The following is a 13,238-nucleotide window of genomic DNA, read 5'->3' as shown; positions in this document are numbered from 1 at the left end:
CAGTTCTAGGCCAGACCCCGGGGTCCCAGGCTCACACAGCTGGGCGTAATGCGGAACCCCAGGGGAGTGACGACAGGAGGTCCTGGAGGCACTCACATTGTGCGCAGAGAAGGGACAGTTGGCTGTGCCGCGGGATTGCCCTGGCAGGAAGGAGACAAAAGCTTCAGACTGCTCTGAAAGCCACCTCCAACTCCACTTCCAACTGAACTGAACCCCAGTTCCGGGCTCATTGGGGGAGAGCCTACACTGTTTGGTAGCAGGCGAAAATCGAGGGCACCTTTCTCTCAGAGGCGCTTGCAGCGAGTACTGAAGGACCATGAGGAATACTGAGACTCAGGAGCCTCATAGGGTGTAGCTGATGGAAGCCAAAGCTGTAGGCTCCACCCTGAAACGCCCACCCCATCAGGGAAGCTACGAAAATGCCAAGACGAAACAGATCACAAACGAAAGAAATGGAGGACAAAAAGTGACTGGATATAGAGTTCAAATCTACGCTTATAAGGTGTTTCAAGAATTTCCTAGAAAAGGTCGATAAGACCTATGAGGATATGAAAAGGGATCAACTAGACTTAATAAGGAATCAACGAGAAATGATAAGGGATCAACAAGAAATAAAGAATACATTGTCTGAAATAAAAAATATTATACAGAGTCCTAAAAACAGAATGGAAGATCGCAAGAATCAAGTTAAAGATTTGGAACATAAAGAGCCAGAAGACACTCCTCCACAGAAGCAAGAAGGCAAGAGAATCCAAAAAATTGAAGATAATGTAAGAAACCTCTGGTACAACTTCAAGCGAACCAACATCAGAATTATGGGGGTCCCAGAAGATGAGAGAGAGCAAGATATCGAAAACATACTGAAAGAAATAGTGACAGAAAACTTCCCCCACCTGGTGAAAGAATTAGACTTACAAGTCCAGGAAGCGCACAGAACTCCAAACAAAAGGAATCCAAAGAGGACCACACCAAGACAAATCATAATTAAAATTCCAAGAGCAAAAGACAAAGAGAGAATATTAAAAGCAGCAAGAGCAAAGACGGTAGTTACCTATAAAGGAGCACCTATACGATTGTCAGCTGATTGCTCAACAGAAACCATGCAGGCCAGACGTGAATAGCAAGAAATATTCAAGGTGATGAATAGTAAGAACCTACAGCCAAAGATAATCTATCCAGCAAAGCTATCACTCAGAATCAAAGGTCAGATAAAGAGCTTCACTAATAAAAAAAAGCTAAAGGAGTTCATCACCACCAAACCAGAATTATATGAATTGCTGAAGGGGGTTCTTTCAGAAGAGAAAGTAAATAAAGATAAAAATTATGAACAACAAATATGTAACTATCAACAAGTGAATCTAAAAACCAAGGAAATTAAAAAAAAAAAAGCTGATGAACAATATTAACTGTTGAATATAATAGAATCAGAGGTATGGAAGGGGAATGAACTGACGATTCTTGGGGAAAAGGGGAGAGGGGGTTGTGGGAAGAAACTGAACATAAACTGTGCACCGATGGATGAGGACAATGGCGGGTGGGGAAAGGGCAGAGGGTGGGGGTGGGAACCTGGTGGAGGAGAGCAATGGAAGGGGTGGGGGAAAAAGGAACATTTGTAATAATATGAACAATAAAAATTTATTTTTAAAAAATAAGTATAAACACAGTTTTCATCCCATAGGGCTGTGAGCATTAAGGGAGGTGAGTGTAACACTTTGAGCACAGAGCTGACACAGTGTACTTGTTCAATAAATAATAGTTGTTACCATTATTATTGTCACCGTGCGCGGGATAGGGTAAGGTCTCGCTTAATCTCATCCCAACTCGGAAGGATCTATCTCTGACACGGTGAACAGACAGCCTGTCTGTTTCTTCTTACTCTCCTATCCACCTTGCACTTTCTTTCCCTCCACCTCACCCCCATCCTTTGCACCGCCTCTCCAGGCCCCGCCCTCCCATGTGCTCCTCCCACCAGCCCTGCCCTGTGGCAGCGGGAGCTCAGCGTGGCAGGAAGTTCATGGTGTAGTTTTGAGGGATGGTGGCAAAGCCCACATGTTTCGGGGACACGTCGATATCCTTGGGTGACTGCGGGGACTTGAAGCGGAAGTTCTGCATGATGGTGGTGAGAAAGAGGAAGAGCTCCATTCTAGCCAGGCCTTCTCCAAAGCAGTACCGCTTTCCTGACAAGAAAAGGGTGGGAAGCCTGGAGGTGAGGCCTACTCTCAGGGCCACCTCTGCCCTCTCTGGATCTCCAGCTGCATTCTCCCCGGGGAGGAGGGGATGGAATACGTGGCCTGGAGACTGTCAGAGAAGTCTCTCATCCTGTCTGAGCCTGTTTCCCTTGTCCATGGGATGGGGGTGAGCTACAGTAGGCCTTAGCAAAGGGAATTTTAGATGATCCCCCCCCCCCCCCCCAAACACACACATATGGCTGCTGTGCTATCATCCCCTTAGGAGTCTGAGGAATTCAAGTGACCTTGGGCAAATCTCCGAGTCACTCTGGGACTTGATTTTTCCCATCTCTGAAGTAGGTACAATCACCCCTTCCCTTTTGCCTGTGCATTGGTAGGTGTTAGGTAAGAGGGCTACAGTTGGTTGGCTGCAGGGTGTATAATAGGAGGGACTTCCAAGCTGGAGAAAGCTCCTAGGCTGCATCTCAGAGAGGGGAGCTGGGAGGGGAGGAGGCCCCTGTTGGTGTGACGGGAGGCTCGGCAATGGACAGCGGTCTCTTACCAATGGAGAACGGCACAAAAGCATCGTTCTTCTTGAACTGCCCTTCCTCATCTAGGAAGTGCTGCGGGTTGAAATCTCCAGGGTTGGAGAAGAACTTGGGGTCTCTTAGCACGGAGCCCAGCATAGGAAACACTTCAGTGCCCTGGTGGGGAGGAGGAAGGGTTGACAAGGTGAAGGGCGAATGGGTAGGATGGGGTTAGAGGGGAAATCTGGGTGCTCTAGGTGAGGAGAAATGGGGGCCAGGGTCCTCTCTGAGTGAGGAGCTTTGGGGGTTGTGACATTTATGTTCCTGAGACAGGAATTTTGGGGAGTAGGGGGTCGGTGTCTCCTGAAGTAGAAGTGTTGGGGTGCATGCAATTCATGTTTCTCAAGGACGTTTGGGGGGCATGGGACTCAGATTCCCCGAGGCAAGAGGTCTTGGGGAGTTATGGGTGGGTTAAAGGAACCCCCCCTGTCTGAGTGGGAAGGTTGAAGGGACATGTGATTGGGGAAGTCTGTAGTTGAGGGAGGGGGACAAGGACTTCGAAGCTTCTAAGGAGGATGGGGTGCTGGGTCACAGGGTGCAGGTTGGAGGTCCCTCCAGGCTGGGCAAGGGCAGCACCTTAGGGAGGAGGAAGTTCCGAAACATAGTGTCCTTGGTGACTCTGCGGGCCACGCCCATGGGGATCATGTCTCCGAATCTCTGGATCTCGTGGATCACCGCCTCTGTGTAGGGCATCTTGGCCCGGTCTTCGAACTTGGGCTGACGGTTTTTGCCAACCACCCGGTCAATCTCCTCGTGGACCTTGGCTGTGGGACAAGGGGGACTCTGTTGAGGTTTCTAGGGGTCTTGGGGCAGGAATGACAGCCCAAGTATGTGCAACTGGATCGTTCCTACGATCATTCGAAACAGAGGTTGGCCATCAGCATTGGCGCAGGGTCCTGTTAACCTGGTGTGCCAGACTCACAGGGGAAGCTGCGAGGGAGGAGTCTTGGGGATGGCCTGGAGGGGCAGGTAGTGGGCACTGGGTACAGCTATTTACCCATTGGTTCAGATATTTTCAGTTTGTTAACAGCGAACGAAACGTGCCGGGTCCCTGTTAGCAAGTACCATCACCCAGTCTCTGGATGGCAGCGTGTGTCTGAGGGTGCAGACATTTGAGAGAGGTGGGGACACTGCAGCGGGCTCAGAGGATGCTGAGGGTCCATGGCCCTCACTTCCCTGCCCCCCTCCTGCCTTACCCTCCACGTCCGGGTGCTTCATGAGCAGCAGGAAGCCATAACGCAGGGTCGTGCTGACGGTCTCGGTGCCCGCAAAGAAAAGGTTCAGCGTGGTCATTACCAGGTTCCTCAGGTGGAACTCTGTGTCGGGGTGCTTTTGCTCCTGCAGAGAGACATGGCTTCAGGCCCAGCCTGCTCCCCCATGCTCTCAGGGCCCTCCTGGGGTTTTCCCTCTGGACCCACGTCTTATAGACCTGGACCCTCGTTCTGCCAGGCCTTTTCCCTGGCTGGTGGCTCTACCCAAATGTTCTTCGCACACCCCTTACCCAGCTGACTATCTGTTCTTTAATCACCCACTTAGCTGTTCCTTTTTAATTATATAAATATTTAGAAGTGACGGAATAGAGACAGGGAGTGAGAGAAGATCATTGTAGAATGCATCCGAGAGAGTTGAAGAGGGACATTTTCTGAGACACAGACCGGATTTTAAACAACAGCATCCTACTCCTTCATTGAAAATCTTGAAGCTGCCGGGACCGGTTTGGCTCAGTGGATAGAGCGTCGGCCTGCGGACTGAAAGGTCCCGGGTTCGATTCCGGTCAAGGGCATGTACCTTGGTTGCAGGCACATCCCCAGTAGGGGGTGTGCAGCAGGCAGCTGATCGATGATTCTCTCATCGATGTTTCTAACTCTATATCCCTCTCTCTTCCTCTGTGTGAAAAATCAATAAAATATATTTAAAAAAAAAAAAAAAAAGAAAGAAAATCTTGAAGCTCACCATGGAGAATCCACTCCCTGATCCTTTCACCTTGAACTTCAGACTCCATAAAGCCCCTCCTGTTAGGAGGGGGGACCCTCCAATGTCATACAGTAAAGCCAGGTCACCTGTCCACACAGGTGTGTCTGACAACCAAGGAACGAAAGGTGCGCGATGGTGGCTGACAGCACCAGCCTTGCAGTCTGAGAGACCGGAGCTGGAGATAGGTTCCACCGCTTCCTCCCCGCGGGACCTCAGGCATGGCACTTGTACTCTCTGGGCCTCAGTGTCCTCACTTGTAACTGGAGTCATAGTAGGACCTCCTCCAAGAGCTGGTGTGAGCCGAAACCGGTTTGGCTCAATGGATAGAGCGATGGCTTGGGGACTAAAAGGTCCTGGGTTCAATTCTGGTCAAGGGCATGTACCTTGGTTGCGGGCATATCCCCAGTAGGGGATGTGCGAGAGGCAGCTGATCGATGATTCTCTCTCATTGATATTTCTGACTCTCTATCTCTCTCCCTTCCTCTCTGTACAAAATCAATAAAATATATTAAAAAAAAAAAAAAAAAAAAAAAGAGCTGGTGTGAGTGTCAAATAGGTGAATGCTGTGACGTTCTTAAAATGGTGCCTGGTGCACAGAGGTAGCACAGACGTGGTTATGATGATGATTTGCACTCACGAGTCCTGCCCATGGGGGAAGGCTCAGTGGAGAGAACAGTGAATGATAATTGGGGTCCTGAGGGTTATGATGGGGGTTCATCTGGATGAGCCTCTATTCTCCCCCGTCCCCCTGCCCCCTAAGAAGACCAAAGCTGGATTCTCCTCTGCCAGGCTGTGGTCTTCTTTCACCGGCTGCTGGCAGGTACCTCCTGCATGCGGATGAGGAAGGAGTCGATGAAGTCCCGCGGGGAGTTGGGATCCAGCGTACGTTGGTTCTGCTCCACCTTCTTGGCTATAAAGGCCTCCAGCCCCTGGAGCTCCTTATGCGCCTGCTGCTGTGGCCCTGGCAGGTGCTTCATCACCGAGGAGAACATCTCATAGAGCTGAGGGGGAGGACAGCGGTCAGCGGGCGTCACCTGAAGGGAGCGGGGCCTGTCTCCGGGCAAGGGTGGCACTGGTAAGGCCCCTGTCCAGGGTCTAGGTATTTATTTATTTATAAATATGTATATTTTATTGATTTTTTTACAGAGAGGAAGGGAGAGGGATAGAGAGTTAGAAACATCGATGAGAGAGAATCATCAATCAGCTGCCTCTTGAACACTCCCTACTGGGGATGTGCCCGCAACCAAGGTATAATACATGCCCTTGACCGGAATCGAATCCAGGACCTTTCAGTCCTATCCACTGAGCCAAACCAGCCGGAGCTGGGTGTCTAGGTATTTAGATGGGGCTGGATGGAAACAGATGTCTAAGTTTTCATGTGAGATCAGCCTGCGGGCTCCTGTCCAAGGATTGAATAGTAGTGGGGTGGACTGAGACACTCCCCCAGATGTCCTTCCTTCCCTTTCTTTTGTGGCGAGGGGACTGTCAGCTGAGATTCCAGGTATTGAGACTGGGTAGTGGGCACCTGTCCTGAGTTCCTGTTGACCTGTTCAGTTGTCCAAGGGAGAAGGTGGTGTTGGGGGGACCCTGGTCTGGCGGAGGACAGGGGCTGGGGCGCCTGTGTCCCTGTGAGCAGGCGGGGGCTGGCTGTGCAGGGACCAGGTGGGGGTCAGTTACCTGCCCCGTGGACGTGGCTGTGAACTGGAAGCTTTTCTGCATCATGCTCAGCAGCGAAAGGAACTCCTTGTCCTCATAGTCAAAGCGGTCCCCGAAGACGATGGAGCTGATGACGTTGGAGACGGTTCGGCTCAGGAAGAAGGTGGGATCGATGGAGGCGCCTGGGAGCGGGGAAGGTAGGGGTTTGGGGGAGAGTCAACTTGGATGCGGAGAGTCTGAGAATTCCAGCAAGGCCTTCCCCAACCTGGTTCCCCTCCCAGGCCAGGCGCAGGTTCTCCTCCTCTGCTCTGGGGTGTGTGTGTGGGGGATGGGTGGGGGTGGAGGTGGGGTGAGGGTGGGGGTCCCCCGGCTCACCGCCTGTGCCCCGAATGGCCTCGAGGAGGAAGCCCGCCTCCTCCTGGATGCGCTCCTCGATGCCCCGCTTGCCCAGGCCGAAGTCCCGCAGCGTGCTGATGGAGAAGCGCCTGAGCTGCTTGGCGCGCTCCCCGGTGCTGAACACCACGCCTGGGGCGGCGTGTAGAAGTGGGGAGTGGAGAGAGAGAGAGACAGAGAGAGAGAGAGAGAGAGAGAGAGAGAGAGAGAGAGAGAGAGAACACTGTCAGAGAAATACAGAAAGAGATCAAGTTGGAAGGAAAGGGGCAACACGCGTGTGCAGAGAAACAGAGGTGCAGAGACAGGAACGTGAAGAGGAAGAGGCAGGAGGGAAGGAGGGGAAGTGAGAAGTGTGGGGCTCTGGGAGGTGGAAGTAAAAACTGAGAAGGGTTCTAAGACTGAGCTGGAGAAGAGAGAAAAATATACGCAGAGAAACAGAGAGGGTCTGGAAGGGAGAAGAGGCTTTTTCCGGGAGGCAGAGGGAGGCACGGGGATTTTGCAGCAGAAATAATGTGAGCTTCTAAGGCAAAGGAAAAAAGAGAGGCCAGGAGAGGGAGAGAGAGACATGGGGAGGCACCAAAGCTGAGAAGGGGAAGATGACAAAACGGCACCTGGAGACAGAGGACCAGGGTTCCAACGCAAAACCCCAAGAGCTTCTAAGAGATGCAGAGAAAGAAGAGATACCCAGTGAAAGAGCTGGGTGATAGGGCGGAGAGAATCAGGGAGACGCAGAAACTCTAAGACACGTTAGAGAGGACTCAGGGATGCACAGGAGGGGACAGAGGCAGGGCTCTGCCACAGCCTGGGGTGGGTAGGTGCGTTGGGAGAAGAATGCTGGGAAACGGAGGCCATCAAGTCTGCTGGACCACATTCCCCACCCAGAGTCCCTCTCACCATAGCCTTTGAAGAGCCTGTTAAAGGTTGCGTGCTCGCCTCGCCCACTGAATTCCTCAGCCTGGTCCACCAGAGCCTCCTTCACAGCCTCCTGTCCGCACAGCACCACGACCGTCCGCGTGCCCAGGCGGACGGTGAACACTGGGCCGTAGCGCTCGCTGAGCTGAGTGGGAGGCGCGGGCGTGTGAGAGGAGGCCTCACCGGCTGGGGCACATTTCGCCCAAGTTCTGACAGTCAAGGAACTGGACATCCCAAGATCTGGTCTTCCCTGGCCAGAACCCCAGCACTGACCCTTCAGAACTCCCCCTTCTCGCCCTGGCTGGTGAGGCTCCGTTTCTTGAGCATCATCCTATGCACCGAGGGGGTCACCAGCTTGATTCCCTGATTCCAGGTCAGGGCACATGCCCAGGTTTTAGACTCCAATGATGTTTTTCTCTCTTCCTCCCTCTCCCTTCCTCTCTCCCTGGAATTAATATAAACATATATTTTTACAAAAGCAACCTCCTCTGTCCTAAGATTTCAATCCAACCTTGCCGATCCCCTGCCACAAAGTCTCAGCCAGACCGGGCGGCCCCCAGCCCCACCCTGACACCCCTCTCCCTCCCTGCGACACCTTCATGAGGGAGTTGTACATCTGCTCTGTGTTCAGCTGCAAGTAGTTCCCGATGAAGGGCAGTGCTGGGGGGCCAGGAGGCATCTTCCCCAACAGCTTCCTTTGCCGCCACACAGATGTCAAGACCATTACTGTCAGGCAGGACAGCAGAGCCGCCAGAAGCAGCCCCGAGGCCAGCATGACGGCAGGGAGAGTGAGAGTCACAGGGTGGTGGCTGGGGTGGCTTGTCTTTATACCACTTGGGAGAGAAGGCAGCCTTTGGTCCTGATTATGTAACTGTCTCATTTCACCTCCCCGTTACACCTCCCGCCACGTTCCTGCCTAGCTTGGGAGGCAGCCAGCAATGGAGGAGGGAGGGACTCCAGGGCAGGTTAACAAGTCTGAGTGTGTGGCTTCCCCTTTACAGCCTCCTGTCCACACAGCACCACGACCCTCCGAGTGCCCAGGGGGACGGTGAACGCTGGATCAGGACTGTGGACTTGGGGGCTCGGGGGATATCAGACACATTTCAGAACTGCAGATTCTGGAATATTTGCATGTGTGAGCCCCTGAGCTTGGGGTTTGGGGCCTCGGAGTGGGAAAGAACACCGAAGTTGTGGAGTTTGGGGTCTTGGGAGAGAAGAATGAAAGCATTAAGGGTATTGGAATAAGACAGAAGACCTGGCTGTGCATTTGGGGATCTTCTGCTGAGGAGGGATGTAGGTGTAACGGTCTCAGGATTGGAGATGCCAGAGGATGGATTTGAAGGCCTGGAGGTGAGACCTGTATATGAGGAGTCCAGCTGGGTCATGGAGTCAGCTCCTGACCCAGATGCTGACCTGGTTTAGTTTTGGACATAATACTGATTCCTGATGCCCAGAATCCTCATTGGAACCTCAGAGCAGAGTCTAGATGGCACGCCACAGGACCGCCCTTCTCTAGTTGGGAAAGGGAGAGACAGCCAGAGCCACAGTCCAGTGGAAATTTCCACAGAACTGGAGAAGAACAACTCACGGTCTCAGAGGGCTGGGCCAGGACTTGGGAAATAGTAATGACAACTGCAATACGGTACAAAAAGAAAAAAAAAAAAAGAAATCCCAACTGTCGGAAAGGTTATAATTTACAGAGAGCCACAGTGACTCCCTGCCCGGATCCTTAGGGAAACCCACCAAGTTGATTTATCATTTCTGTTGTTATTATTATTATTATTATTATTATTATTATGTATTAATGCTTCCCATTTTATAGAGGGTAAGATGAGGGCAGAGAACAGAGAGTGAGCAGGGGGCACATATGTCTCTCCTGCTCTCCACTTTTACTCCCCCTTCTGGGATTGGGTTGCCAGCAGTAGAAAGGTTATATTTGTGGGTGTGTGTATTTTAGGGGTGATTCCTGGCTCAGCAGAGTTGCTATTAGCAGGCAGAGGGAACCATAACAGGAGAGATTTGGGTAAGCGTCAGTGCTGGGAACGGAGGGGCCCTGGGATGCTGAGGGGGGAGAAGAGAAAGCATGAGTGACTCTGCTGTTCTTTCCTCACGGCGTTCTTTCTTGATAAGGACAGTCTCCCCTTGGTGAGCATGGACTGTGAAGCTTGGGTCTGTGTGCAGGTCTCATGGAATCTGTATAAGAATGGGCTGGGTCATTACTGTTCTTACTTTGCAAGACTCCATAAAGCCTCTTGCCGGAGGTCACAGGTAACAAGGGAGGAAGCTGGGCTCTGAATCTTCTCTCCTGCTTTCTCCAGTGACTGGCCTCACCTCCACTGGTGGCCACGTGTGTCGGGAGCCAAAAAAGAATTAGTGACTACATCTTAAAAGACACCTCCATCTTAGACACTGAGTTTCTGATTTATCAGAACTCATGTGACAAGCTGCGGTGTGGCAGTTACTAGAAACAATCTAAATGCCTAGCAGCATATCTGGCCACTGAGCAAGGCACACCTGTTGTGATAACTCGCCCTGCCCCGGAGAATCTCTGCTGTATCCTCCCCTGCAGACACATCCTGCTGATACACAACCCTCCTCGCCCTGGAATGTCTCCGAGGCAACTTCCCCCTACAACCTGTGTACATATATTGCGGCTGCAACAAATAAAATTTGATGCTTGATCAGAACCCTGTCTTGCCTCCATTTCTCCGTGTCTCCTGTCCTCCCTCATTCCCTTCCAGGTGTCTCCTGGCTCCCACGTTGCTGTCCCGCTGGCCGGGGCACACGTGGAGACAAGGTTAGCAGCAGGTGGGTGCTGAGGTTGGCATCGGCATTGACAGGTTCTGCTGGTGGCATCAGGGAGCCCTGGGACAGAGGGCCGTCACATTGGCATTGAGCTTGTTTCCAGGTAGAATCTAGGATGGAGAAGATGGTGACACTGAACTTGAAGCCAGGAGAGCAGTGGTAGAGCACTGCTGGTGTCAAGAGGGCCATTGAGGCTGGCTTCCAGAGGCATCGGGGGGCACCGTGTGGGCTCTGAGGTGGATCTCAGCAGGTGCCAGGGCTTGGGTGGGGGACCCAGGCAGAGGGGTCATAGCCAGAACGGAGGTCCTAGGGAGCTGTAGGAGCCCAGAAATGGCACCTGGCACTTTGGAGGTTCAGGGTGAGCCCCTATAGGGGTAAGAAGGGCTTTCCATGGAGGGATAGGGAGAGTTGTGAGTGAAAATGCAGGCAGAGGAATAAGCTTGTAAAAAGGTGAGAGCCCCAAAGAGTAGGGTTGGGTGCTCCTAGAGTGTAGAGACCTGGGGCTGTGATCACCCATGAACCTGGAGCCATCAGCAGGAGTCAGGCCGTATGGGGCCTCATGCAGCTTGTTGGGGAGTTTGGATTCTGTCTAGAGGCAAAAGGAATCAACTATCAATATTTTCACTTAAAAAAAAAAAAAAAAAAAAAGACAGAGTCTATGGCGCCTTATTGAATGTTCTGTTAACACCGCCCTTGCTTTTCATTCCACTCTATGGCCTGTACCATATAGTTAGAGCTGGCTCTGCCCGGTTTGGGCCGCTGTTCAGTGGTGTCCTTTGTATGTGCCCTGTGACCCGCGTGTCCTCTCTCATCAGGGCGTGGGACTCGCCAAGCCCACCGCGCAGACGTGAGTGTGTTTTCTGTGCCTTTGGAGGAATGAGCCCGGCTTCTCTGCAGACAAGCGGGTGGTCCGGTTTCCGCAGGGCTGCACGTGTGCAAGCCTCCCGGCTCTCCGTGCACAGGGTTCCTGGCAGCACACAGCTGCACTGCCCCCGTGGATCCCATTCTGCGGGGACTGTCCCGCCAGCAGTGCGTGAGAGCTCCCACCCATGGCCACACGCAGCAGCATCTCCTGGCGAGGGGGACCAGGCACTGGTTGGCACTTATGGTTCCCGCCAGGTGCCCACAGCGACCTCAGCTGACCCTCCCCTCGGACCCTCGGGTGCAGGGCCCGGGCTGACTGTAGTCCTGAGTCCAGGAACAGTGGAGCCTGCTTTTCGGAACTAATCAGAGACCCCACAGACAGCCTGTGGTGGGGGTGTTGTATGAGACCACCTCTTCCTCTGCCCACACCTTCCAGAGGCACCGCCTCACGGTAATTAAACAGAACGTCCACCCTAACACGCTTGGCTCAGTGGATAGAGCATCAGCCTGAGGATTCAAAGGTCCCAGGTTCGATTCCCATCAAGGCATGTACCTTGGTTGTGGACACATCCCCAGTAGGGGGTGTGCAAGAGGCACCTGACCAATGTTTCTCTCTCATTGATGTCTCTAACTCTCTATCCTTCTCCCTTCCTCTCTGTAAAAATCAATAAAATATATCAAAAACAAACAAAAAAACAGAAGGTCCTCCCTGTGCCTGCAGCAAAGACCCTCTCCTGCCCTGCCCTCCCCTCTGTGTTCGAACACATCAAATGTGTGCCACGCGGCACTCTGTGGGGACACTCCCTCCGTCCCGTCAGGCCTGGGCCCAGGGACCTTCTCTGACCCCTTTTGTCATCACAACTTGGAGATGAGGTACCGTTGGGCCGAGGCCAAGGACGCTGCTGAGCACCCTACAATGCATAGGACAGTCCCCACGGCAAAGAACAATCGGGGCCATGGTGTGGTAGCATCGAGGCCGAGAAAGCCTGTTTTACAGTGAGATGAGAGCGGGGTAGGTGTTCTATTGAAGCATAGTACCCTCCATCTTGGGTAAACACTGCAGTTTAAAATTTAACCGTGCTCTTCTGGCTTCTGTAAACGTTTGCTTGCTTAAGTAATAGGAAAAATGAGACTACTCCCCATTCCAGGGAGGCCATAAACTGTGCCCCAGACAGAGTTGTCAGGGCTGGCGCCAGGCCAGGCCTTGAGATATGGTCTCACGGCCTGTCCCAGCCCACAGGACTCTTTCTCAGAAGGTCCGGAAGTTTCGTTCCAAATTTAGAAAACAAAGTGCTGAAAAACATATAAATAAGGGGGATTTCCACCATGTTGGCCCCAGAATTTGAGAAGCAAGATTTTCCTCTGGGTCCGCTAGTGCTAGCGAACAGGACTCCAAATAGATTTGGCTTATTGATTAAGGCATCTTCTGATTTACAATATAACACTATACACATTATGTAAGTTAGTCCTCATGGAGTGAGGTATTATCATCAGGCCCACTTTACAGATGCGGAAACTGAGGCTCAGAGAGGGGAAGTGACCTGCTCAAGGTGCATAGCTATCAAGTGGCGGAGGAAGCATTTGAAAGTGAGTCTGCTTGACTCCACATCCCAAATGGTCCCCTTCTCTTCCTTTTCCTTGTGACTGACTGCTGGCTTTGTGCTGCAGCAGACCGAGTGCCTGATACAAACCACATGCCGAAGACCTGTGGTGTGGGGTCCTGGTGTGATCTCGGTACCACCCACAAGCCTCTGGGACAGTGGGGGTCTCTATAGGAATCTCTTTCACATCCCGCATGTAAAAAGTTCCAATCCAGGGTTTGGGTTCTGGAGAAGGGCCGCACACAAATGAAGAGACGTGAGACTTGAAGAAATTCAAC

At 52.3% G+C, this 13,238-nt stretch overlaps 1 protein-coding gene across 2 annotated transcripts; it reads right to left on the bottom strand.

Moving 5' to 3' along the window:
• Positions 1 to 1,616: 1,616 nt before the first annotated feature.
• LOC311620018 (cytochrome P450 2A13-like) lies at positions 1,617 to 8,546 on the bottom strand. 2 transcript variants are annotated; one of them, XM_084878913.1, is made up of 9 exons: positions 8,286 to 8,546; positions 7,673 to 7,835; positions 6,761 to 6,910; positions 6,407 to 6,567; positions 5,554 to 5,730; positions 3,952 to 4,093; positions 3,332 to 3,519; positions 2,731 to 2,872; positions 1,617 to 2,177 (listed from the first exon to the last, which is right to left on the bottom strand). In XM_084878913.1, the coding sequence occupies exons 1-9, from the start codon at positions 8,463 to 8,465 to the stop codon at positions 1,996 to 1,998; spliced, it is 1,485 nt and encodes a 494-aa protein (XP_084735039.1). In that variant the 5' UTR covers positions 8,466 to 8,546; the 3' UTR covers positions 1,617 to 1,995. The 2 variants fall into 2 exon arrangements, with proteins under 2 accessions (XP_084735039.1, XP_084735040.1); XM_084878914.1 differs by having other exon boundaries at positions 6,764 to 6,910; positions 8,286 to 8,494.
• Positions 8,547 to 13,238: the final 4,692 nt, after the last annotated feature.

Source organism: Pipistrellus hanaki (genome assembly GCF_964339955.1).
Source record: "Pipistrellus hanaki genome assembly, chromosome: 3".
NCBI lineage: Eukaryota > Metazoa > Chordata > Mammalia > Chiroptera > Vespertilionidae > Pipistrellus > Pipistrellus hanaki.
The sequence above is the reverse complement of the archived record's forward strand: the minus strand, read 5'-3'. Positions and strand labels throughout refer to the sequence as shown.

Coding starts and splice junctions, on each gene's coding strand:
- LOC311620018 (XM_084878913.1), bottom strand. CDS start 8,465: ATGCTGGCCTCGGGGCTGCTTCTGGCGGCTCTGCTGTCCTGCCTGACA. Junction 6,568..6,760: donor GGCCATTCGGGGCACAGGCG/GTGAGCCGGGGG, acceptor CCCCGCTCCCAG/GCGCCTCCATCGATCCCACC. Junction 3,520..3,951: donor GAAGCACCCGGACGTGGAGG/GTAAGGCAGGAG, acceptor CTTGTCCCACAG/CCAAGGTCCACGAGGAGATT.